The sequence below is a fragment of the Salmo salar genome, chromosome ssa13 (assembly GCF_905237065.1).
Source record: "Salmo salar chromosome ssa13, Ssal_v3.1, whole genome shotgun sequence".
Lineage (NCBI taxonomy): Eukaryota > Metazoa > Chordata > Actinopteri > Salmoniformes > Salmonidae > Salmo > Salmo salar.
The window spans coordinates 86661389-86686018 of NC_059454.1; the positions used below are offsets into that span (position 1 = coordinate 86661389).

Consider the following 24630-nt stretch of genomic DNA (forward strand, 5'->3'; position numbering starts at 1 on the left):
TCAGGGAGGTGACCAAGAACCCAATGGTCACTCTGAGAGAGCTCCAGAGTTCCTCTGTCTAGATGGGAGAAGCTTCCAGAAGGACAACCATCTCTGCAGCCCTCCACCAATCAGGCCTTTATGGTAGAGTGGCCAGACGGAAGCCACTCCTCAGTAAAAGGCACATGACAGCCCTCTTGGAGTTTGCCAAAAGGCACCTAAAGACTCTCAGACAATGAGAAACAAGATTCTCTAGACTGATGAAACCAAGATTGAACTCTTTGGCCTGAAAGCAAAGCATTACGTCTGGAGGAAGCCTGGCACCATCCCTACGGTGAAGCATGGTGGTGGCAGCATCATGCTGTGGGGAGGTTTTTCAGAGGCAGGGACTGGGAGAATATTCAAGAACGAGGGAAATCTGAACGGAGCAATGTACAGAGAGATCCTTGATGAAAACCTGCTCCAGAGCGCTCAGGACCTCAGATTGGGGCCAAGGATTCACCTTCCAACAGGACAACGACCCTAAGCACACAGCCGAGACAACGCAGGAGTGGCTTCGGGACAAGTCTCTGAATGTCCTTGAGTGGCCCAGCCAGAGCCCGGACTTGAACCCGATCGAACATCTCTGGAGAGACCTGAAAATAGCTGTGCAGCGACGCTCCTCATCCAACCTGACAGAGCTTAAGAGGATCTGCAGAGAAGAATGGGAGAAACTCCTCAAATACAGGTGTGCCAAGCTTGTAGCATCATACCCAAGAAGACTCGAGGCTGTAATCGCTGCCAAAGGTGCTTCAACAAAGTACTGATTAAAGGGTCTGAATACTTATGTAAATGTGACATTTCCTTTTATTTTTTATATAAATTTGCAAAATGTCTAAAAACCAGTTTTTGCTATGTCATTATGGGGTGTTGTGTGTAGATTGATGAGGAAAAAAATAGATTATATTCATTTTAGAATAAAGCTGTAACGTAACAAAATGTGGAAAAGTGGAAGGGGTCTGAATGCTTTCCGAATGCACTGTATCCAGGATGACTGATTTGAATGTGTAATGAAATAACAACTGATGTCCAACATCAAAATGAACCCTTCCTTTACATTTCCTTCTGGGGAAAATATTGTTGTTTTATAGGTTTGTAAAACTGCTGTTTCATAACAAAAAAGTATGCAACAACTGCACAACAAAACCATAACTCACAGACACAAAATGTTTTTCATGTGAAATGAAGATGCAACTTTGAAGAAGTAAATATTCACTGCTTGTGTTTACTCTCTGAACATCAGGACAGATGCTATGAACAAGTGCAGTCAGTGCACAACTAGACTCACCTAACAATAACCATTTTTTTTGTTGAAAACATATCTGCATAAAAACACATAGCAGAACTGTTTTCCTGATGATTACTTTCATAGTTTTCTCCATCCAGCTGTGTCATGATGAAATATGACGTGTAAGCATGGTCCCCGTAGCTTTGTGGAGTAGGACAGAGATGCTGGTGGTGCAGTGAAGCACAGGCCTTCAGCACACTGACTCCTTTTTCATTTCTGGGAGAACTGTCACATTGGGGGCCGCCACCGGTCCAAGCAGCCTCTGACTGTGGTTCACCCCAGCATGGGGTACAAAAACAGCTTTGTCTGAAAAGGGTGGCTCCTTATCAGAAGTAAGGTCACCACAGGCATATTTTCATTTTTTTTGTTGCTGTGGAAACAAAGCCACTTTGGCTTCTTAAACAGCAAATAACACTGGCGCCAAATAGCCTCTGTCTCTTCTATGCATCCCATATAATTCTGCCACTGAACCTGTGACAATACATTTCAGGGGATATCTAACAACTCTGTTTGAGTCTTCGGTGCTACCGAGTGAGCATATTTCGGAAGTCTGAAAGGTTGCCAGTCTGGTTTTGGGAATGGTGGTGTTGTTGCTGCTGTTGTTGTGGTTGCTGCTGCTGTGGTTGTTGTTGAATATAACCCACAGTACCTTGCTGTGGGACATTAGTGGCGTGGAAGAACGCCTGAGTGGGTCCACTGTGTAAGAGTCCTTGGGGCTGCATCTATCAACAGAAAGGGATCAGGGCGTAAGTGAGGTGATACTAGTTATTCTACAGAGTGAGCCAAACCCCCGCCAGCCCAAGGCCTGCTATCACACTACTGCAAGTAGTAGGACTACTACTGTACCTGAAAGAACTGCTGGGGCTGCTGCAGCTGTAGAGAGTGATGGTTGGCCTGCTGCTGAGGGTGGTAGGTGGGCTGGGCCTGGTGCGTGATAAAGCTGTTGTGAGGGATCATGATGGGGGATGTGAATACAGGGGAGGGGACCAGGACAGCGTTGCAGTTCACCTGCTGCATGGGGAACGATGGGGTCATCATCTGCTGCTCCAGGGTGTATCTGGGGAGGGATGAGCGCAATCAACCGGTCAACTACATTTACTGTGTTCATAGTAACAGAATATGTTTATTTTTCTTTAACACTCAGATTTCTGTATGGTCTGATTCTTTGCAAATACAGTTGAAGTCAGACATTTACATACACTTAGGTTGGAGTCATTAAAACTCGGTTTTTCAACCACTCCACAAATTTCTTGTTAACAAACTATAGTTTTGGCAAGTCGGTTAGGACATCTACTTCGTGCATGACACAAGTAATTTTTCCAACAATTCTTTACAGACAGATTATTTCACTTATAATTCACTGTATTAAAATTCCAGTGGGTCAGAAGTTTACATACACTAAGTTAACTGTGCCTTTAAACAGCTTGGAAAATTCCAGAAAATTATGTCATGACATTAGAAGCTTCTGATAAGCTAATTGACATCATTTGAGTCAATTGGAGGTGTACCTGTGGATGTATTTCAAGGCCTACCTTCAAACTCAGTGCCTCTTTGCTTGACATCATGGGAAAATCAAAAGAAATCAGCCAAGACTTCAGAAAAAAAATTGTAGACCTCCACAAGTCTGGTTCATCCTTGGGAGCAATTTCCAAACGCCTGAAGGTACCACGTTCATCTGTACAAACAATAGTACGCAAGTATAAACACAATGGTACCACGCAACCGTCATACCGCTCAGGAAGGAGACGCGTTCTGTCTCCTAGAGATGAACGTACTTTGGTGCGAAAAGTACAAATTAATCCCAGAACAACAGCAAAAGATCTTGTGAAGATGCTGGAGGAAACAGGTACAAAAGTATCTATATCCACAGTAAAACGAGTCCTATATTGACATAACCTGAAAGGCCGCTCAGCAAGGAAGAAGCCACTGCTCCAAAACCGCCATAAAAAAGCCAGACTATGGTTTGCAACTGCACATGGGGGACAAAGATTGTACTTTTTGGAAAAATGTCGTCTGGTCTGATGAAACAAATATAGAACTGTTTGGCTATAATTATCATCATCATGTTTGGAAGAAAAAGGTGGAGGCTTGCAAGCCGAAGAACACCATCCCAACCGTGAAGCACGGGGGTGGCAGCATCATGTTGTGGGGGTGCTTTGCTGCAGGAGGGTCTGGTGGACTTCACAAAATAGATGGCATCATGAGGAAGTAAAATTATGTGGATATATTGAAGCAACATCTCAAGACATCAGTCTGGAAGTTAAAGCTTGGTCGCAAATGGGTCTTCCAAATGGACAATGACCCCAAGCATACTTCCAAAGTTGTGGCAAAAGGGCTTAAGGACAACAAAGTCAAGGTATTGGAGTGGCCATCACAAAGCCCTGACCACAATCCTATCGAAAGTTTGTGGGCAGAACTCAAAAAGCATGTGCGAACAAGGAGGATTACAAACCTGACTCAGTTACACCAGCCCTGTCAGGAGGAATGGGCCAAAATTCACCCAACTTATTGTGGGAAGCTTGTGGAAGGCTACCCAAAACGTTTGACCCAAATTAAACAATTTAAAGGCAATGCATCCAAATACTAATTGAGTGTATGTTAACTTCTGACCCACTGGGAATGTGATGAAAGAAATAAAAGCTGAAATAAATCATTCTCTCTACTATTATTCTGACATTTCACATTCTTAAAATAAAATGGTGATCCTAACTGACATAAGACAAGGAATTTTTACTAGGATTGAATGTCAGGAATTGTGAAAATCTGAGTGTAAATGTATTTGGCTAAGGTGTATGTAAACTTCCGACTTCAACTGTAAGTGTATATCATGTGTTTTAAGTACAATCAGGTCATATCAAGGATAAATGTTCTCATATTTCACTGCATGTACTACATATGGGTCAAATAACAGACCATGTAAAGAAAGTCAACATAATGATTATACACACACTCAAACACACACTTACTTGGTTTGCTGGATGGCTGTGTTGCACTGGGAAGCCTGGGAGCTCACACTGCTATCAGGTAAGAGGGTCTGCATTGGCTGGTTGAGCAGCATGCTGCCACGAAGAACGGTCTATGTCAGTGTCAAATCTGGAACTCCAACCTTTCTAAAAATGACTCCTGGGCCATGAGGGCTGAGATTGCACAAGCTGGTATTTTCCACCCTTGACATACTTATCCATCTCCTAAATACAGTGTGAGTCCAATAGACAGGACAAAAAGTTTTGTGACTCAAGGAGACTATTCCCTCTCCAATGTCACCCTAACCTTTTTCTTCTAACCATTTGATTTCAACCTGATGAACTCAAACCTACTTTTATTTTTGATTAAGTTAACAGAAGGACAAGAATTTCATATCAAGTTACTTTTACTTCAAGGTAAGCAGGTGTTAAGCAGGTGCTCTTTCATTCAGAATTCATACAATGTAGCTATGATTAACTTCAAATCATAAAGCTTTGTTTTGATAATATACAGCTTGCCATGTCAATGTTTCCCAAAATGTATTCAGTTACAAGTTGCTTCGATTCAGACCAAACTAAAAGCTGAGTTACACTGACCATTAAGAACAGACTCAACAACATGCTCTTGAAAGGAATTCTGCAACAAGAAATCAGTGTTTTACTGTCGTTAGGGCTCACCGTAACTGTCCCTCTTGACTGAACTCGGTGTCTGAGTGTCTTTGGTTTGCGTCCTGCAGTGGCTGTGTGTTCATCTGCTGAGTGAACATCATGGGGTTGCTGTAGAAGGGCATGGTCAGGCTGGTGTGGGTGTGCACCGGGAGACTGACTGCCTGCATCTGCCCACCTGCACTCCTTATCAATCTCTGCTGCACCTAAACAACAACAACAGTGACATTAACACCAGGTTGACTACAGTCATGAACAAAACACGTCCTTGTATATTTGAAATCAAATCAAACTTTATTTGTCACATGCGCCAAATACAAGCAGTGTAGACCTTACCATGAAATGCTTACTAACAAGCCCTTAACCAACAGTGCAGTTCAAGAAGAGTAAAAAATATATATATACCAAATAAACGAAAGTAAAAAATAATAAAAAGTAACACAATAAATAACAATAACGAGGCTATATACAGGGGGTACCGGTGCCGAGTCAATGAGTAGACTAGCAGCAGTGTACAAAACAAATTCGGGGGGGTCAATGTAAATAGTCCGGTGGCCATTTGATTAATTGTTCAGCAGTTTTATGGCTTGGGGGCTGAAGCTGTTAAGGAGCCTTTTGGTCCTAGACTTGGCGCTCCGGTACCGCTTGCCATGCGGTAGCAGAGAAAACAGTCTATCACTTCGGTGACTGAAGTCTCTGACAATTTTTGGGGCTTTCCTCTGACACAGCCTATTATATAGAGTTGAAGTCGGAAGTTTACATAAACCTTAGTCAAATACATTTAAAATCAGTTTTTCACAATTCCTGACATTTAATCCTAGTAAAAAGTCCCTGTCTTAGGTCAGTTAGGATCACCACTTTATTTTAAGAATGTGAAATGTCAGAATAATAGTAGAGAGAATGATTTATTTCAGCTTTTATGTCTTTTATTAAATTCCCAGTGGGTCAGAAGTTTACATACACTCAATTAGAATTTGGTAGCATTGCCTTGAAATTGTTTAACTTGGGTCAAATGTTTCGGGTAGCCTTCCACAAGCTTCCCACAATAAGTTGGGTGAATTTTGGCCCATTCTTCCTGACAGAGCTGGTGTAACCGAGTCAGGTTTGTAGGCCTTCTTGCTCGCACACGCTTTTTGAGTTCTGCCCACAAATTTTCGATAGGTTTGAGGTCAGGGCTTTGTGATGGCCACTCCAATACCTTGACTTTGTTGTCCTTAAGCCATTTCGCCACAACTTTGGTGTCACAACTTCGGCCAAAGTCGGGTCCTCTCCTTGTTCGGGCGGCGCTCAGCGTCGCCGGTCTTCTAGCCATCATCGATCCATTTTTCATTTTCCATGTGTTGTGTCTTGTTTTTCCTCACACCTGGTTTCAATTCCCTCAATTTCTTGTTGTGTATTTAACCCTCTGTTCCCCCCATGTCTTTGTGTGGGATTGTTTATTGTTGTGCTTGTGCACGTTCCCCGTGAGCGCACGACGGGTTATTGTTGTGCCCATTTATTTTGTTGTTCTGGATGCCGTTGGTTTTGCTTAATAAATCTCTGGTTATTACCCAGTTCTGCTCTCCTGCACCTGACTTCTCTGCTGCCAATTACGCACCCCGCTACATTTGGAAGTATGCTTGGGGTCATTGTCCATTTGGAAGACCCATTAGCTTTAACTTCCTGACTGATGTCTTGAGATGTTGCTTCAATATATCCACATCATTTTACTTCCTCATGATGCCATGTATTTTGTGAAGTCCACCAGTCCCTAAGGCAGCAAAGCACCCCCACAACATGATGCTGCCACCCCCGTGCTTCAAGGTTGGGATGGTGTTCTTCGGCTTGCAAGCCTCCCCCTTTTTTCTCCAAACATAACGGTGGTCATTATGGCCAAACAGTTCTATATTTGTTTCATCAGACCAGAGGACATTTCTCCAAAAAGTACGGTCTGGCTTTTTTATGGCGGTTTTAGAGCCGTGGATTCTTCCTTGCTGAGCGGCCTTTCAGGTTGTGTCGATATAGGACTCGTTTTACTGTGGCTATAGATACTTTTGTACCCATTTCCTCCAGCATCTTCACAAGGTCCTTTGCTGTTGTTCTGGGATTGATTTGCACTTTTCGCACCAAAGTACGTTCATCTCTTGGAGACAGAAAGCATCTCCTTCCAGAGCGGTATGACAGCTGCGTGGTCCCATGGTGTTTATACTTGCGTACTATTGTTTGTACAGATGAACGTGGTAACTTCAGGCATTTGGAAATTGCTCCCAAGGATGAACCAGACTTGTGGAAGTCTACAATTTTTGATTTCTTTTGACTTTCCCATGATGTCAAGCAAAGAGGCACTGAGTTTGAAGGTAGGCCTTAAAATACATCCACAGGTACACTACCAATTGACTCAAATGATGTCAATTAGCCTATTTGTTTTACCTTTATTTAACTAGGCAAGTCAGATAAGAACAAATTCTTATTTTCAATGACGGCCTAGGAACAATGGGTTAACTGCCTTGTTCAGGGGCAGAACAACAGATTTTTACTTTGTCAGCTAGGGGATTCGATCTTGCAACCGTTCGGTTACTAGTCCAACGCTCTAACCACTAGGCTACCTGCCGCTCCAATCAGAAGTTTCTAAAGCCATGACATAATTTTCTGGAATTTTCCAAGCTGTTTAAAGGCACAGTCAACTTAGTGTATGTTAACTTCTGACCCACTGAAATTGTGATACAGTGAATTATTTGTGAAATAATCTGTCTGTAAACAATTGTTGGAAAACTTACTTGTGTCATGCACAAAGTAGATGTCCTAACCGACTTGCCAAAACTATAGTTTGTTAACAAGAAATTTGTGGAGTGGTTGAAAAACGAGTTTTAATGACTCCAACCTAAGTGTATGTAAACTTCCAACTTCAACTGTCAGTCCTGGATGACAGGAAGCTTGGCCCCAGCGAAGTACTGGGCAGTACGCACTACCCTCTGTAGCGCCTTACAGTCAGATGCCGAGCAGTTGCCATACCAGGCGGTGATGCAACTGGTCAGGATGCTCTCGATAGTGCAGCTGTAGAACGTTTTGAGGATCTGGGGACCCATGCCAAATCTTTTCAGTCTCCTGAGGGGGGAAAGGTGTTGTCGTGCCCTCTTCAACTGTCTTGGTGTGTTTGGACCATGATCGTTTGTTGGTGATGTGGACACCAAGGAACTTGAAACTCTCGATCCGCTCCACTACAGCCCCGTCGATGTTAATGGGGGCCTGTTTGGCCCGCCTTTTCCTGTAGTCCACGATCAGCTCCTTTGTCTTGCTCACATTGAGGGAGAGGTTGTTGTCCTAGCACCACACTGCCAGGTCTCTGACCTCCTCCCTATAGGTGGTCTCATCGTTGTCGGTGATCAGGCCTACCACTGTTGTGTCATCAGCAAACTTAATGATGGTGTTGGAGTCGTGTTTGGCCACACAGTCGTGGGTGAACAGGGAGTACAGGAGGGGACTAAGTACACACCCCTGAGGGGCCCAGTGTTGAGGATCAGCGTGGCAGACGTGTTGTTGCCTACCCTTACCACCTGGGGGCGGCCCGTCAGGAAGTCCAGGATCTAGTTGCAGAGGGAAGTGTTTAGTCCCAGGGTCCTTAGCTTAGTGATGAGCTTCGTGGGCACTATGGTGTTGAACGCAGAGCTGTAGTCAATGAACAGCATTCTCACATAGGTGTCCCTTTCATCCAGATGGGAAAGGGCAGTGTGGAGTGCGATTGAGATTGCGTCATCTGTGGATCTGTTGGGGCGGTATGCAAATTGGAGTGGGTCTAGGGTATCCAGGAGGATGCTGTTGATGTGAGCCATGACCTGTCTTTTAAAGCACTTCATGGCTACCGACATGAGTACTACGGGGCAGTAATCATTTAGGCAGGTTACCTTTGCTTCCTTGGGCACAGGGGCTATGGTGAATATTTCCCTGCTAACTCTATAGAAAGTAAAAGTCTAAAGCTATTGGGATAAGAGTACAGATGGAGAGCTGGGGTACCTGAGGGGAGGGTGTGCTGTGCTCTCTGAGGAGAGAGTGAGGGGACGAGTCGTGGGCTCCATGAAGAGGCTGTTTAGAGTTGGCCGAGGTCTGCCTGATTACCCTAGACTGGGGCTGATGCTGCTGGACTGGCCTCCCTGGACCCTGCTGCTGAGGCTGCTGCTGTTGGACCTGGCCAAAGTCACCGTGGATGGGTTGCTGTAACATCATCTACACACACACACACAAACACAGGAGGGCTTAGCTACTGTATCCACTCTATGACAATCGGCTTAGGTCAGCGTTTCCCAAACTCGGTCCTCGGGAACCCCAAGGGGTGCACGTTTTGGTTTTTGCCCTAGCACTACACAGCTGATTCAAAGCTAGATGATTCATTTATTATTTGAATCAGCTGTGTAGTGTTAGGGCAATAACCAAAACAGAGGACCGAGTTTGGGAAAACCCTGGTTTAGGTTAAGGGACTGCTTTAGGCCGGGCGTCTGACTAGCGGTAAGCAGGGTTACCTGGAGGTTAGCTAGCTGAAGCTTCTCCTTGATGTCATGCAGCTCCTGCTGCTGAGTCTTGATGTCCATCTGCAGGATGCGTGTCCTCTCCTCCAGCTGCTCCTTGAGCTGGTTCATCACACCTAGCTGAGGCTCTTGGGGCTGCGGTTGGTACATGGACTGCTGCTGCTGTTGTTGTTGTTGCTGCGACGGAAATAATAGGATACACAGCCATCATGATAACGGCGGTTCACATCAAAGTACCATGCATGGGCGATGCTCTGGCACAAGCCTTCACAGCTGCCTACACACATTTTCAGAGCCAAGGAGGACTCTGCTGTATTTCAGAAATACAGCACTCAAGCACTTGAGGTCCACAGAAATCATCCTCACAATCATTATCACTTGATTAGCACTTCCAGCTCTTCTTGTTTTCAGCTCTTCCTCTTGTTTTCATGCAGATGCTTTTACTGGGACTCATTTAACATGAGTTGAAGTGATCATCTTGAGACAATTTATACATACTTGAGAATAACTTTAGTAGTTTTACATCTGGAATATAATTGTCATCTACATTTACATCTATAATATGATCATCCCCAATTACGTTGCTGTGGTCTAAAATCAAGTGGGAGTAGAGGCATTTCACACAAACAAGCGAGGATGTCAACCAACAGACAAGAGCAAGCTGTCATAATACTGGGACACTACTAGACATACAGTAAGCAGGCAGGCGACAGACAGACAGGAGAGATTAGTCTAAACACCAACCATTGCGGAGTGCTGGCTGCAGGTAGGAGAAAGGGGGAGGCTCAGTTGGGGAAGGAGGTCAAAAGAGTTCTGCCTCTGTACCAAAGTCTATAAGGTGAAGGACAACAAAAACAGATGGGGAGTTGAGCAGAATTCCAGGCTGATGTTTTTCCACTGGCTAGTTCTTAATGAGGTGAACTGACCTTTGACCTACTGGGTACGAGTCTGGCCAAATTCTTCTCTGTCCCCGCGACTGATGCAGACTGTCGTGATGGTGTGCAAGCGTCTGTGAACCGCAAAGATGTGTTGGCTGGTGGGGAAAATTATTCAATAGGTAGAAGGTTACGCATACTTCATAATTAACCATTTAAATCCAAAATTGTATACAATAAGTGAGTGTATGGTGGTGCAGAGTTTGGATTAGGGTGAAAGTGGTGTTGTATGGTACAGGGTTCAAGTCTAAACAGACTAATTCAGTATGGGGGTATTTGGGTTAGCTGGACAAAGACAGCAACAGGGGGACTCACATGCCGAGTCGGACAGGGCCGTGTGGGAGGATTTCCGGGAGCTGTGGGAGGACACTGAGCATGCCCCGCTCATCCTGTCCTGTCCGGGAGGGTCCAGATTGGGACAGATGTCCAGGTACACCTCCTGAGCCTGGAACACACAGGATAGACAGAGGAGTATCAAGTACTGACAGCGCCAACAAGATCTGGGACATATTTGCTTTTACCACTCAGAATACACACAACAATGCCTGACACTGAAAAGCTCCGTATTTGCATGGCATTTCACCATCCCACTTAGCTCTGAACACTGACACAGGATTGGGAAGTAGAGCACTACTGTACATGATTGTAACAATTGGACCTGGTAAAATGGCTGTTTATTGGGAAACTTGAACACTGGATGTTATTGTAACATTCTTTATGATTCATTATTTATATTTAATCCTAGTGTGTCTTCTTCATACCTTTATGGAGGACGAGGTGGCCATCTCAGGTGACGTCTCCTCCAAGCCAAACTCTCTCCTCCTCTCCGCTCTCACCTCCGCGTAACTACAAGTCCGTGACAGAGTGCGATAGAAAGAAAGATCAAATGTCAAATGATTTGCCCATAAGCCTAGCTTTTCCATCAACAATCAATCAAATTTATTTTATAAAGCACTTTTTACATCTACCCAGCCTAAAGCTCCAAAGAGAAAGCAATGCAGATGCAGAGGCACAGTGACTAGGAAAAACTCTCTAGAAAGGTTGGAACCTAGGAAGAAACCTAGAGAGGAACCAGGCTCTGAGGGGTGGCCAGTCCTCTTCTGGCTGTGCTGGGTGGAGATTATAAGAGTACATGGCCATTAAGGCCAGATCTTTCTACAAGACGTTCAGATATTCATCCTCAATTTACAATATCTAATGATAGACAGCTACTACTACTAATGCAGTGGAGATCAGGTTCAATAGGTCTACACTAGACTGATCCTGTTGAACTATGGGGGCGGGGGTTCCTCACCCTCAGGTAGCACCAGAGTATATTTTACCAAACATGACAGAGAGAGACAGAGGAATTAGGTTTACCTGACGACTGTGTGAGTGCACACTATGAACTCTGGCTTGGAGTTCCACTGATGGTATGTAATGTAGTAGTGTGTCTGCAGCCAGATCCACTGCTGACCCTTGGTCAGAAACCGATAGTAGCAGGATTTACCCTTCCCAAACTGCATTACTGTGAAGACAACACAACACAGTGACATTTTCAACAGAGCAGTCAGGCATACACAAATCACTACACTGCCCTTGTTCCCGAAATCCTAAAACATCAGGGTAGAAGTAACAAGCTCTAAGCAGTCTCAGAAGTCTGGGCTTTTTATGCACAATGGTGAAGTGGAAATAGAAATGTAACTACAGTGGGATGACCTATTTCTGTGAAATGGCTGCCTGGATCCTGTGGTAGTGAGGGAGAGCAGAAGAGAGGGAGAGAGGGAGAGGGGGATGAAAGAGGTAGTGGAGAGTTGCTTACATTGCTTATGACACCGCGCTATAAGCTCCAAGTCATCCACATGATAGTAATCATAGCCAGAAGTCCCAAGAACCTCAAAGGGCAAGTAGCCGATGATTGGTGAAGCTCTGGAAAGAGAAGAGAGAATAACCAAGATATTAGGCAGCTATGTTTTATAACAACAACAGACTGGTTAAACTGCGACATTAAGTATTTATTTTGTCGGAATGTACTATTTTGCAGCCTAGAGAGAATAACTTGATTGATAATGCCATAATTACCTTGACAAGTACATTGAAAAATGCATAAACATTATGATTAATAAACCTAAGTTTGTACTGCCTCAAGCACACAGGGCAATATAACTTCATATGATCCATACAGTTATGACACATTGACAGAACATCACCTCTCTAAATGGGCTAGGGCTGAGCGTGTGCGATGTTGCGAATGCCTAAAAAATGCATAAACATGGCAATGTCGTATAATCACAGTTATGATTATGACGTGATTTTGGCTCACTTGGTGCATTTCATTCATCAATGCTCAGTTAAATCCACTTAGCCTAGGCCCCCATAAGCCAAATTCAGAATGGCATGCAGGTCACATTATAGAGGGAGCCATTCTTGAGACCCAGCGCAGAGCACAGCAGTTTGGCAAGGAGCTGTGAATGTCCAATTATAGCTCAGCAGAGCACAGGACGTACAATTTCCTCCCTTGGTTTTACCTTCTTTACAGTTATCTGATCATCTCGGGGAGGTTGCCATCCTCCCTGCCCTGAATTCACAAGGGTCTTTGATTAGCAGGTACTAAGGGATTTGATTTGATACTGCACTGGTGGTGTCATGAATGATAGAATGTTGCAGTCTGGGCTGTTTCTCACTGGTCCTTTATCACCTGTGACATTGCAGACTAATCTTGTGTCTCACTCTCACTATCCAGGGCAGGGCAGCAGGTTTAAATGCCTTACTTAGTGAGGACGCCAGGCCACACAGTGGAAACTAGCACAATCAGTCAGTCACGCCACTAGCACCAGCAGTCTGCTGAACACTGAGCCTGATCACCCAAAGCCAATCAGATGGAACATAACCAAGGGACACAGCGGGGCAGTATGACACGCCAGTAGACAGAGTTTACAAACAACAATATCATGTTAATGTCAAGATAGGGACAGGAGAGAACAGCAGTTGTCTTCTTAAATCTATATGTTACTGTAGCGCTAAAGATGTGCAGCCCAGAGGATGTCAGTTGATGGGCACCGATGATAGTGTAGCTTTCCATCAGGCTATGAAACTACTCAATTAAAGACTGATAACAGAGAGAACAAAATGTACATGTTTCTCAGCTCCTCTTACCTGTGATCTAAGAACAGGAACTTCCATTCAAGGCTGTGTCTGGATGTGAATTCATCACAGGGATCTTCCACATTACACAAATCCTGGTAAAAGTAACAAAAATACAATTTAAGGCACTAGAGAGCCAATCCTTAAATCCTAAAAAAAAGTATTGTGACCATGGAATAATGAGGTTCTATCTAAGAAAAGTCTAGATCTGAGTTATATGTTTTCACGTCATATCTCAGAACTGTTTTGTAGTGAATTCCTCATTCATAACTAATCAAGTCCCTCACCATAAAGGTACTTAAAGTGCAGAGTATCAAAATCCTGAGGCTTTTATAAATTAGTTTTTTTAGGAGGTGTGTTGTAATTGTAACCTTGTAAGTCTCAAAAGTGGATCTGTGTTGTGTAAAAAGGTTCTTTCTGGCACTTAATGATATGATTATTTCAACATTAATAGAAAAGTAAAGCCATTTAATGATTAAATGAAAAGAATACCCTTCCTTCCTTCAAACCACATGATGTATTACATAATTTCATATTCAACATCAATTCAACATTAATTCATAATCACCAAACACTTGTCCTTGCATCAAAGCTAAGAACAGCTTCTATCTCAAGGCCATCAGACTTTTAAATAGCCATCACTAGCCGGCTACCACCCGCTTACTCAACCCTGCACCTTAGAGGCTGCTGCCTTATATACATAGACATGGAATCACTGGCCACTTTAATAATGGAACACTGCATACTGCTTTACTCATTTCATATGTATATACTGTAATGCCACTCCGACATTGCTCAGCCTAATATTCATATTTTTCTTAATTCCATTCTTTCTATTTTACTTTTAGATTTGTGTGAATTTAGATACTACTGCACTGTTGGAGCAGCGAACACAAGCATTTCGCTACACCCACAATAACATCTGCTAAATATGTGTATGTGACCAATAACATCTGCTAAATATGTGTATGTGACCAATAACATCTGCTAAATATGTGTATGTGACCGATAACATCTGCTAAATATGTGTATGTGACCAATAACATCTGCTAAATGTGTATGTGACCAATAACATCTTCTAAATATGTGTATGTGACCAATAAAATGTGATTTGATTTTGATTTTAAAACAATAGTTCACTGAAATGACAACTACCCTACAGGGATTTCAGAAAGTATTCACACCCCTTGACTTTTTCCACATTTTATTTTGTTACAAAGTGGGATTAAAATGGATTTAAATGACATTTTCTGTCAACCGTTTACACAAAATACTCTGTAATGTCAAAGTAAAAAAAAATATGAATAATAATAAAGAAAAACACTAATATATCTTGATTAGATAAGTATTCAACCCCCTGAGTCTATACATGTTAACACCTTAGGCAGTGATTACTGCTGTGAGTCTTTCTGAGTGAGTCTCTGAGCTTTGCACACCTGGATTGCACAATATTTGCTCTGTCAAGTTATGTTGATCATTGCTAGACAGCCATTTTCAAGTCTTGCCATAGATTTTCAAGTCGATTTAAGTAAAAAATGTAACTAGACCACTCAGGAACATTCAATGTTGTCTTAGTAAGCAACACCAGTGGATTTGCCCCAAAGATAATGCTTTGTATTCAGGACAAAAAGTTATTTCCTTTGCCACATTTTTTTGCAGTATTACTTTAGTGAGTTATTGCAAACAGGATGCATGTTTTGGAATATTTTTTTTTCTGTACAGGCTTCCTTCTTTTCACTCAGTCATTTATGTTAGTATTGTGGAGTAACTACAATGTTGCTGATCCATCCTCAGTTATCTCCTACAGTATCACAGCCATTAAACTCTGTAACTGATTCAAAATCACCATACTGTCAAACTGTCAATCAACACAGCTCAGGTGGTGAATAAGCAAACAGATTGGTGATTTGCTATACAGCTATAGGATTGGGTGCAGCACAAACACCAAATTATAAGAGAGGGTAGCCATAATAAATAAATATGCAGCTCAAAACAATGTTGGTGATCAAGAATATTAACTGTTTACTTTGCAAGCTCATCAGCAGTGGGGCATCAATTTTTAGCATAGGCCTAATGCTATTTTTGTATCTAACAATTGCTTGAAATTGATAATTTGCTTATGAAGCTTGCATTTGGAATATGTTTAAAATTAATTATTCCCATAGGCACTGCTCTTCACTTGCACTCTCCAAACTCCAGCCAGTGGAGAGTGATTTTTTTCTCTTGTTGAAATGTTTTCTCTTGTTTTCACATGTTTAAATTCATAGGCCCTATGTGGTAAATCTATATTAAAATAATTGCTAGCGTTTCATCATTCCATCCCCATTGTAACGGCTGTCTTCTGTAGAAATGGACCAAGGCGCAGCAGGTATGTGAATACTCATCTTGAATTAAAATAAAGGAGTAGAGCATCCACTTAACAATTCAAACAAAGTGACAACAGCTACAGTTCTGCAGGCTAGAAACGCAGTGCAAAAACAACCACCCACAACCCCAAAGAAAAACACACACACCTATATAGGACTTCCAATCAAAGGCAACTATACACACCTGCCTTCAATTGGAAGTCCCAATCATCCACCCAACATTTAACCAATACAAACATGCCACGTCCTGACCCCAAAACTAAAACACTAGCTCCATCTGCTGGTCAGGACGTGACACCCATACCGTTTTTTGCAACACGTAGACATTTCTGTTACATGTTTGACAGGCCTAAGATACATTTGCATTTAGCCAACCATTTCTTACCCTCTGAGTTGGCATGATTTTTATTGTGCCCATGATCATTCACAAGACACATGAGGTAGAAGTACTGTTTATTTAATTAAATGTATGGTTTCCTTTGTTCATATTGCTTGGGTTATGTCGGGGTTCTGTGTCTGTCATTCTGGTCTTCTGGTTGTGCGTAATATCCGCGCAAGCGCCTCAGTGCGCATAGAAACACGCTCTGGAGTCAGAACATTGAACAAGATAAAATGATTGTTCCATGTATGCACAGTGTTGAAATATCATTAATAATCATTAAGTCTGATTAATACGAATGTAACAATGGATGTGGAAATTGCCTTTTAAATTGTAGAACCAGTTTTATTGATTGTAATTGCCAATTGGGTAATTGTATGGTCCTGGGGGCCAAGTGCTTATATTATGTAGGCCTACCTGTTTGAGCTCCTGCTGGACCGATTTAGTTTCTCAAGAGGAGGCTGTACAGTCTGGCCCTCTACCTGTGTCAGTTCAGATAGGACAGGTTAAGCCTGATACAGAGGCTATTTCTTTTGGGCTATTGCCTGTGTATATTTGGTAAATCTACATGTATATTTTGTATGATCTGGCGCTTTCACCAAGACCTGTAAATAAATGTACACTCTGAGCACGTCAACCTACCTTGTTTTCTGCTGATGTCATGCCCTTACGACTGCTACATGTCCCTATTTTACAATTACAAATGCTAATCAAAATGTGTTGTAGACAAAATAATGACAAGTGCTGTCTGGTAGCCTCAATAAATAGACAGAGATTTGTAGTTGAACAAGTAAACGTATAGATTTTTTTGTTACTTGACTTGAGGCTTTACTTGAAAACTTGTGACTCGACTTGACTTGCTCTTAGAATGCACGACTTGGACTTGACTCGAGTCTTGACCTATTCTACTTGGGACTCGACTTGAGTTTCAGACTTGTGACTTGAGACTTGCTCGTGACTCGAATAATAGTGACTTGGCCACACCTCTGATAAGCCGTAATGGGCAGTCACTACCATCATGGGACTTTTATGAATTGTTTTATTCAGTGTTGTTAAAGCATTGAACCCACGTAACGCAGAGTGCATTTAATGTCTAAAACAATTATCGAAACCGAAATCCCTTTTTTAATAATCGAACCGACCTCAAAAAGCATTAATCGCACAGCACTAATCTACTAAATGTATAGTTCTGAGATATGGAGTATTATTCAAGTCCCAGATCTCAGAACTGTTTTGTGATGTCTTCCTCTTTCATGACTCCCCTTACACGCAAATATGTTTGATTGGAAACTCAGTAATGTGTGATTGGATTGAGATAGAACCTTATAAAACCAAGTTCAAAGTTGCTGCGCAGATAGAACTTTTACATAAATGGTTTTATAAAAATGTAATCGTAAATAGATGTATTTTATTTTATTAAGAACACCTTCTCTTTTCATGACATAGACTGACCAGGTAAATTGAGGTGAAAGCTATGATCCCTTAATTATTTCACTTGTTAAATCCACTTCAAATCAGTGTAGATGAAGGGAAGGAGACAGGTTAAATAATATTTTTAAGCATTGAGACAATTGAGACATGGATTGTGTATGTGTGCCTTTCAGAGGGTGAATGGGCAAGACAAAATAATTAATTTCCTTTAAATGGTGCACCATACAACACTCCTTCCGTGGCCTCCAACTGCTCTTAAATGCTAGTAAAACTAAATGCATGCTTTTCAACCGTTCGCTGCCCGCACCCGCCCGCCCGACTAGCATCACTACTCTGGACGGTTCTGACTTAGAATATGTGGACAACTACAAATACCTAGGTGTCTGGCTAGACTGTAAACTCTCCTTCCAGACTCATATTAAACATCTCCAATCCAAAATTAAATCTAGAATCGGCTCCCTATTTCGCAACAAAGCCTCCTTCACTCACGCCGCCAAACATACCCTCGTAAAACTGACCATCCTACCGATCCTCGACTTTGGCGATGTCATTTACAAAATAAACTGGATGCAGTCTATCACAGTGCCATCCGTTTTGTCACCAAAGCCCCTTATACCACCCACCACTGCGACCTGTATTCTCTAGTCGGCTGGCCCTCGCTACATATTCGTCGCCAGACCCACTGGCTCCAGGTCATCTATAAGTCTATGCTAGGTAAAGCTCCGCCTTATCTCAGCTCACTGGTCACGATAACAACACCCACCCGTAGCACGCGCTCCAGCAGGTATATCTCACTGGTCATCCCAAAAGCCAACACCCACTTTGGCCTCCTTTCCTTCCAGTTCTCTGCTGCCAATGACTGGAACGAATTGCAAGAATCGCTGAAGCTGGAGACTTATATTTCCCTCACTAACTTTAAACATCAGCTATCTGCAGCTGTACATAGCCCATGTGTAAATAGCCCACCCAATCTACCTACCTCATCCCCATATTGTTTTTATTTACATTTCTACTTGCACATCATCATCTGCTCATCTATCACTCCAGTGTTAATTTGCTAAATTGTAATTACTTCGCTACTATGGCCTATTTATTGCCTTACCTCCTCAAGCTATTTGCACACACTGTATATAGACTTTCTTTTTTTCCCTCTATTGTGTTATTGACTGTACGCTTGTTTATTCCATGTGTAGCTCTGTGTTGTTGTTTGTGTCGCACTGCTTTGCTTTATCTTGGCCAGGTCGCAGTTGTAAATGAGAACTTGTTCTCAACTAGCTTACCTGGTTAAATAAAGGTGAAATAAACATTAAAAAAAGTAATACATGGCTTTTCATAATGTATTATTTTCTTCTTCCTCTTTAGAAGGTAACATAAAACATCTGTATGTTCTCAAATGGAATCAGCAAAGATTTAGCAAAAGAAACACGATCTTACCTTTAAAAACTGCGGAGTGACTAATCGTACAGTGGCAACAAGGCAGACCTGCTCTTCCAGTGATGACTGCAGGGTTCTTGGTAATGTCAACTCAAACCCGTTACAAGAGGAAGTAGGCACTGTGAGTCAAACAACAGAAACAGTCACTCAATACCTCCCCAGAGGATGAATGTAGGCATAGCAAATATAGATCAACAGCAACAATCCATTTGGTGCATTACAACAGTATAGTATAGACAGTAGGAGTGATTATCATCAACCCCAAACAGGTATGTCTGTTACAAGAGGACGTAGGAGCTGTGAATCAAAGTCCAACTGTGTTTCCCGGCCACAGCAGTGTGTGCAGGGGATTTTGCCCTTTAATCACACAGTCATTTGAGAAAGGAAAATCAGCAGGACTGTGGCCCCTGAAGACTGTGGTAGTGATCCCCAGGGGGGTCGGGGGTAATGGCAAATCAGGCAATACATCTTTGATTAGCAGTGACTGGAGTTATTCTACGAGTGCCAAATAACTTTACATAACCGTTCAATCTCACCACACTCTGGTGACCTTACATTATGCTATTCAAACGACTGGAAGTCCAAAACTTTAAAAAGTATGGAAATATCCAAAAGTCCGACGCGTAATTTCAGATGAGAGGGAAACATTTCCTCATACGTCTAATTTTCCAGTCAATTAGCCAGGTATTTCAATAGTGATCAACAATGAGATATGCAGTTCTGAAACGGTTTTATAACCTGTTTGATTTTCTGTCTGTTTTATGTTTCGAGTAAGTTTTTATGACATAACATCTCCATTCTAATATTCAATAGAATGCAGAGTTTGGCCTTATTAATATAACTAGATGGTTTACTGTCCATTCATCAGGTTGTAGCTCGGTCAGTAGTTGTAGATGAAATGGCACATAAAATACACATGATAATATAACAATAGTTCTGACAGTTGAAAGGGAAAGTCATTTCTGTTGTTATGCGAGTATGTCAAGGAAACAAAGATTTGGGAACTAAAACATTGCAAAGTATTGCACAACTTTAAAATGTCAGGTGAGCTCGGGGGAGAATAACAGAACACTCACCGTTGTTATGAAACTTGAAATCTCCTACAAATTTCACGAACTCATATGTAGGGGGTTCCTTTGGGTCGATGTTTCCTCTAGCTAGATGACAGCAGAACTCAATGTGTGTCTTACCTGGAAAAAATACCAAATGAAAGTTAGCTGGAGTGTCCTCAACAAAACACAATGCTTTTTCCACCATCATGAAGAAAAATAAAGTAAGAAAATATTTTACTGACAAAGCGAATAACCCATTTTCAGTGTGTATTTACACATACTCTATTGGCACTTCTTTCTAATATAAATCATCTTGAAGTCTTCATGGTGCAACATGATAAACTCTTTTCAAATAGGTTGATATTTTATGTAAGAGCCTTGGATGAAACTCTGACAGAGTAAATCTCAGAGAAAAGAATGATGACAATAATTATTTTGCCATTACAACTTCTGCTCCTAACAACCACTGACAGCTCAGACATTTTGGCTTTTTTCTCATGGCTGGAAATCAGCACACAGCTCCCAGTAAATGGCATTGAACCCAGCATAGTTTGTCTCAGTTGTCATGGGATGGCTCAGCAGTGTTGTTCCTACAGACGAGGCTTCACTTGGCAGGGGAATGAGACCAGTGGTGGGAGAGGAAGAGGGGGAGTATGTCACTGAGCCATCGACACACTAAAACTGCACTGATGATGTTCGAAATACTCCTCAATCAGACACAATGTCACAGAATGTCTGAATACAGTCATCCCATTTTCTACAGAATCCATGGCTCCGTTTAAACGGGTTACCATTGCGGAAGAGAATGCCTCCGCTGACTTATGTCAGAGCACTAGCTCAGACATACTGTACACACTGAGGGGACTCACTGTGTTAATGTTCTACTAATCCTCCAAAGCCAATGTGTTGCTCTTCATTACACTAAAAATAGAGCATTGTGGCATTGTCAGGAGGCTGGGAATACCAGTGGCCCTGTGCCATTCAAACTGAGATATACAGTGCATTCAGAAAGTATTCAGAGCCCTTCCCTTTTTCCACATTTTGTTACATTACAGCCTTATTCTAAAATGGATTTATTAAGAAATTGTCGTCATCAATTTACCCACAATAACCCATAATATCAAAGTGAAAACTGTTTTTTTAGAAATTTTAAGCAAATGAAATTTAAACAAATAAAAAAACTGAAATACATTATTTACATACAGTACCAGTCAAAAGTTTGGACACACCTACTCATTCCAGGGTTTTTCTTAATTTTTACTATTTTCTACATTGTAGAATAATAGTGAAGACATCAAAACTATGAAATAACACACATGGAATCATGTAGTAACCAAAAAAGTGTTATACAAATCAAAACATATTTTATATTTGAGATTCTTCAAAGTAGCCACCCTTTGCCTTGATGACAGCTTTGCACACACTTGGCATTCTCTCAACCAGCTTCATGAGGTAGTCACCTGGAATGAATTTCAATTAACAGGTTTGCCTTGTTAAAAGTTAATTTGTGGAATTTCTTTCCTTCTTAATGCGTTTGAGCCAATTAGTTGTGTTGAGACAAGATAGGGGTGGTATACAGAGATGGTACTTCACCAAATAGGGTTACGTCCATATTATGGCAAGAACAGCTCAAATAAGCAAAGAGAAATGACAGTCCATCATCACTTTAAGACATGAAGGTCAGTCAATACGGAACATTTCAATAACTTTGAAAGTTTCTTCAAGCGCAGTCGCAAAACCATCAAGCGCTATGATGAAACTGGCTCTCATGAGGACCACCACGAGCAATGGACATTAGACTGATGTAAATCTGTCCTCTGATGAGTCCATATTTGAGATTTTAGGATCCAAACGCTGTGTCTTTGTGAGACACTGAGTAGATGAACGGATGATCTCTGCATGTGTGGTTCCCACAGTGAAGCATGGAGGAGAAGGTGTGACAGTTTGAGGTACTTTGCTGGTGACACTGTCAGTGATTTATTTACAGCTCAAGTCCCACTTAACCAGCATGGCTACCACAGCATTCTGCAGCGATACACCATCCCATCTGGTTTGCAGTTAATGGGACTTTCACGTGTTTCTCAACAGGACAATGAACCAAAACACACCTCCAGCCTGTGTAAGAGCTATTTGACCAAGAAGGAGAGTGATGGAGTGCTGCATCAGATGACCTGGCCTCCAAAATCACCCGACCTCAACCCAATTGAGATAGTTTGGGATGTGTTGGACTGCTGAGTGAAGGAAAAGCAGCCAACAAGTGCTCAGCATATGTGGGAACTCCTTCAAGACTTTTGGAAAAGCATTCCTCATGAACCTGGTTGAGAGAATGCCAAGAGTGTGCAAAGCTGTCATCAAGGCAAAGGGTGGCTACTTTGAAGAATATAAAATATATTATTAACACGTTTTTGGTTACTACATGATTCCAAATGTGTTAATTAATAGTTTTGATGTCTTCACTATTATTCTACAATTTAGAAAACACTACAAATAAAGAAAAACCCTTGAATGAGTAGGTGTGTCCAAACTTTTAACTGGTACTGTAAGTATTCAGACCCTTTGCTATGTGACTCGAACTTGAGCTCTGGTGCATCCTGTTTCCATTGATCATCCTTGAGATGTTTCTACAACTTGACTGGAGTCCACCTGTGGTAAATTCAATTGACTGGACATGATTTGGAAAAGCACACACCGGTCTATATAAGGTCCCACAGTTGACAGCGCTTGTCAGAGCAAAAACCAAGGCATGAGGTCGAAGGAATTGTCCGTAGAGCTCCGAGACAGGATTGTGTCGAGGCACAGATCTGGGGAAGGGTACCAACAAATTTCTGCAGCGTTGAAGGTCCCCGAGAACATGGTGGCCTCCATCATTCTTAAATGGAAGAAGTTTGGAACCACCAAGACTCTTCCTAGAGCTGGCCGACCCGGGAAAACTAAGCAACCAGGGGAGAAGGGCCTTGGTCAGGGAGGTGACCAAGAACCCGATGGTTACCCTGACAGAGCTCCAGAGTTCCTCTGTGGAGATGGGAGAACATTCCAGAAGGACAACCATCTCTGCAGCACTCCACCAATCAGGCCTTTATGGTAGAGTATCCAGACGGGAGCCAGTCCTCAGTAAAATGCACATGACAGCCTGCTTGGAGTTTGCCAAAAGGTACTGAAAAAGGCGCTGAAAAACATCCCCACAGCATGATGCTGCCACCACCATGCTTCACTGTAGGATGGTGCCAAGATTGAACTCTTTGGCCTGAATGCCAAGCGTCACGTCTGGCGTAAACCTGGCACCATCCCTACGGTGAAGCATGGTGGTGGCAGCATCATGCTGTGGGAAGGTTTTTCAGAGGCATGGACTGAGAGACTAGTCAAAATCAAGGGAAAGTTGAACGGAGCGAAGTACAGAGAGATCCTTGATGAAAACCTGCTCCAGAGTGCTCAGGACCTCACACTAGGGCGAAGGTTCACCTTCCAACAGGACAACAACCCTAAACACACAGCCAAGACAACGCAGGAGTGGCTTTGGGACAATTCTCTGAATGTCCTTGAGTGGTCCAGCCAGAGCCCGGACTTGAACCCGATCTAACATCTCTGGAGAGACCTGAAAATAGTTGTGCAGCGACGCTCCCCATCCAACCTGACAGAACTTGAGAGGATCTGCAGAGAAGAATGGGAGAAACTCGCCAAATACAGGTGTGCCAAGCTTGGAGAGTCATACCCAAGACTTGAGGCTGTAATTGCTGCAAAAGGTGGTTCAACAAAGTACTGAGATAAGGGTCTGAATACTTATGTAAATGTTATAATTCAGATTTGTATTTTTAATACATTTGCAAACATCTGTATAGAATGACACACACATTTGGGATTTAAAGTGCAAAGGAAAAAAGGTTCCTTATTAAACCAAGAATGATATCATCACTCCATTGTTACACATATCTAACGGGATTCAATTAAGTAAAATGCTTCCTCTGTGGTACCATAAGCTCTGAGTCAAGTATCTGAGTTCACTTATCCAAGAGTAGCTAGACATTCATAAGTACCTGAGAGCTCCTTTGTCCTCAGGTGGGAGTGCAGTGCACGTAATGCATGTATTAGTGATGAACACTCAACTCAGAGCAACAAACATTCCCATTGCTATTCTTCAACAGAATGATAGTAGCACATTAACCAAGAAGATCGATGACTTCCAAAACTATTTGTGTGTTGAGCAGGAGAAGCCGTATTTTCTTTAACGAACGAAAGGAGATGAAAGATAAACGCAGGAATTGCCTGCTAATGAGGCTAGGAGAAAATGATAATTATTCCAGACACAGTAGCGTCTACAGTAGTTTTCTATGCTTTGTATTCCTATAGTTCTAAACATAGACCTAGATGATTCCACATCAGTCTCTTTCTCAGAAGAGTGACAATTGTAGCATGGGATTAAGCTCAGTGTCTCGAGCCCTAGATACAGTATTACTGAAGCTACAGTGATTAAAACTCCTA

At 42.2% G+C, this 24630-nt stretch overlaps 1 protein-coding gene across 3 annotated transcripts in view; it reads right to left on the reverse strand.

Annotated features, from left to right (window-relative positions):
* Positions 1-860: 860 nt before the first annotated feature.
* npas2 (neuronal PAS domain protein 2) overlaps positions 861-24630 on the reverse strand; it is a 70211-nt gene continuing 46441 nt past the window's right edge. For 2 of the 3 annotated variants that reach the window (XM_014137490.2, XM_014137489.2), the window contains exons 8-22: positions 20179-20292; positions 19103-19221; positions 13505-13587; positions 12171-12277; positions 11729-11876; positions 11131-11215; positions 10685-10814; positions 10361-10467; positions 10179-10265; positions 9429-9611; positions 8926-9135; positions 4948-5141; positions 4273-4365; positions 2153-2363; positions 861-2028 (exon numbers count right to left, since the gene is read on the reverse strand). In XM_014137490.2, coding sequence (XP_013992965.1) covers positions 1831-2028; positions 2153-2363; positions 4273-4365; positions 4948-5141; positions 8926-9135; positions 9429-9611; positions 10179-10265; positions 10361-10467; positions 10685-10814; positions 11131-11215; positions 11729-11876; positions 12171-12277; positions 13505-13587; positions 19103-19221; positions 20179-20292 — 2069 coding nt within the window. In that variant the 3' untranslated portion in view covers positions 861-1830. The remainder of the gene's footprint in view (positions 2029-2152; positions 2364-4272; positions 4366-4947; positions 5142-8925; positions 9136-9428; positions 9612-10178; positions 10266-10360; positions 10468-10684; positions 10815-11130; positions 11216-11728; positions 11877-12170; positions 12278-13504; positions 13588-19102; positions 19222-20178; positions 20293-24630) is intronic. The other variant, XM_014137491.2, reaches the window with a different exon arrangement.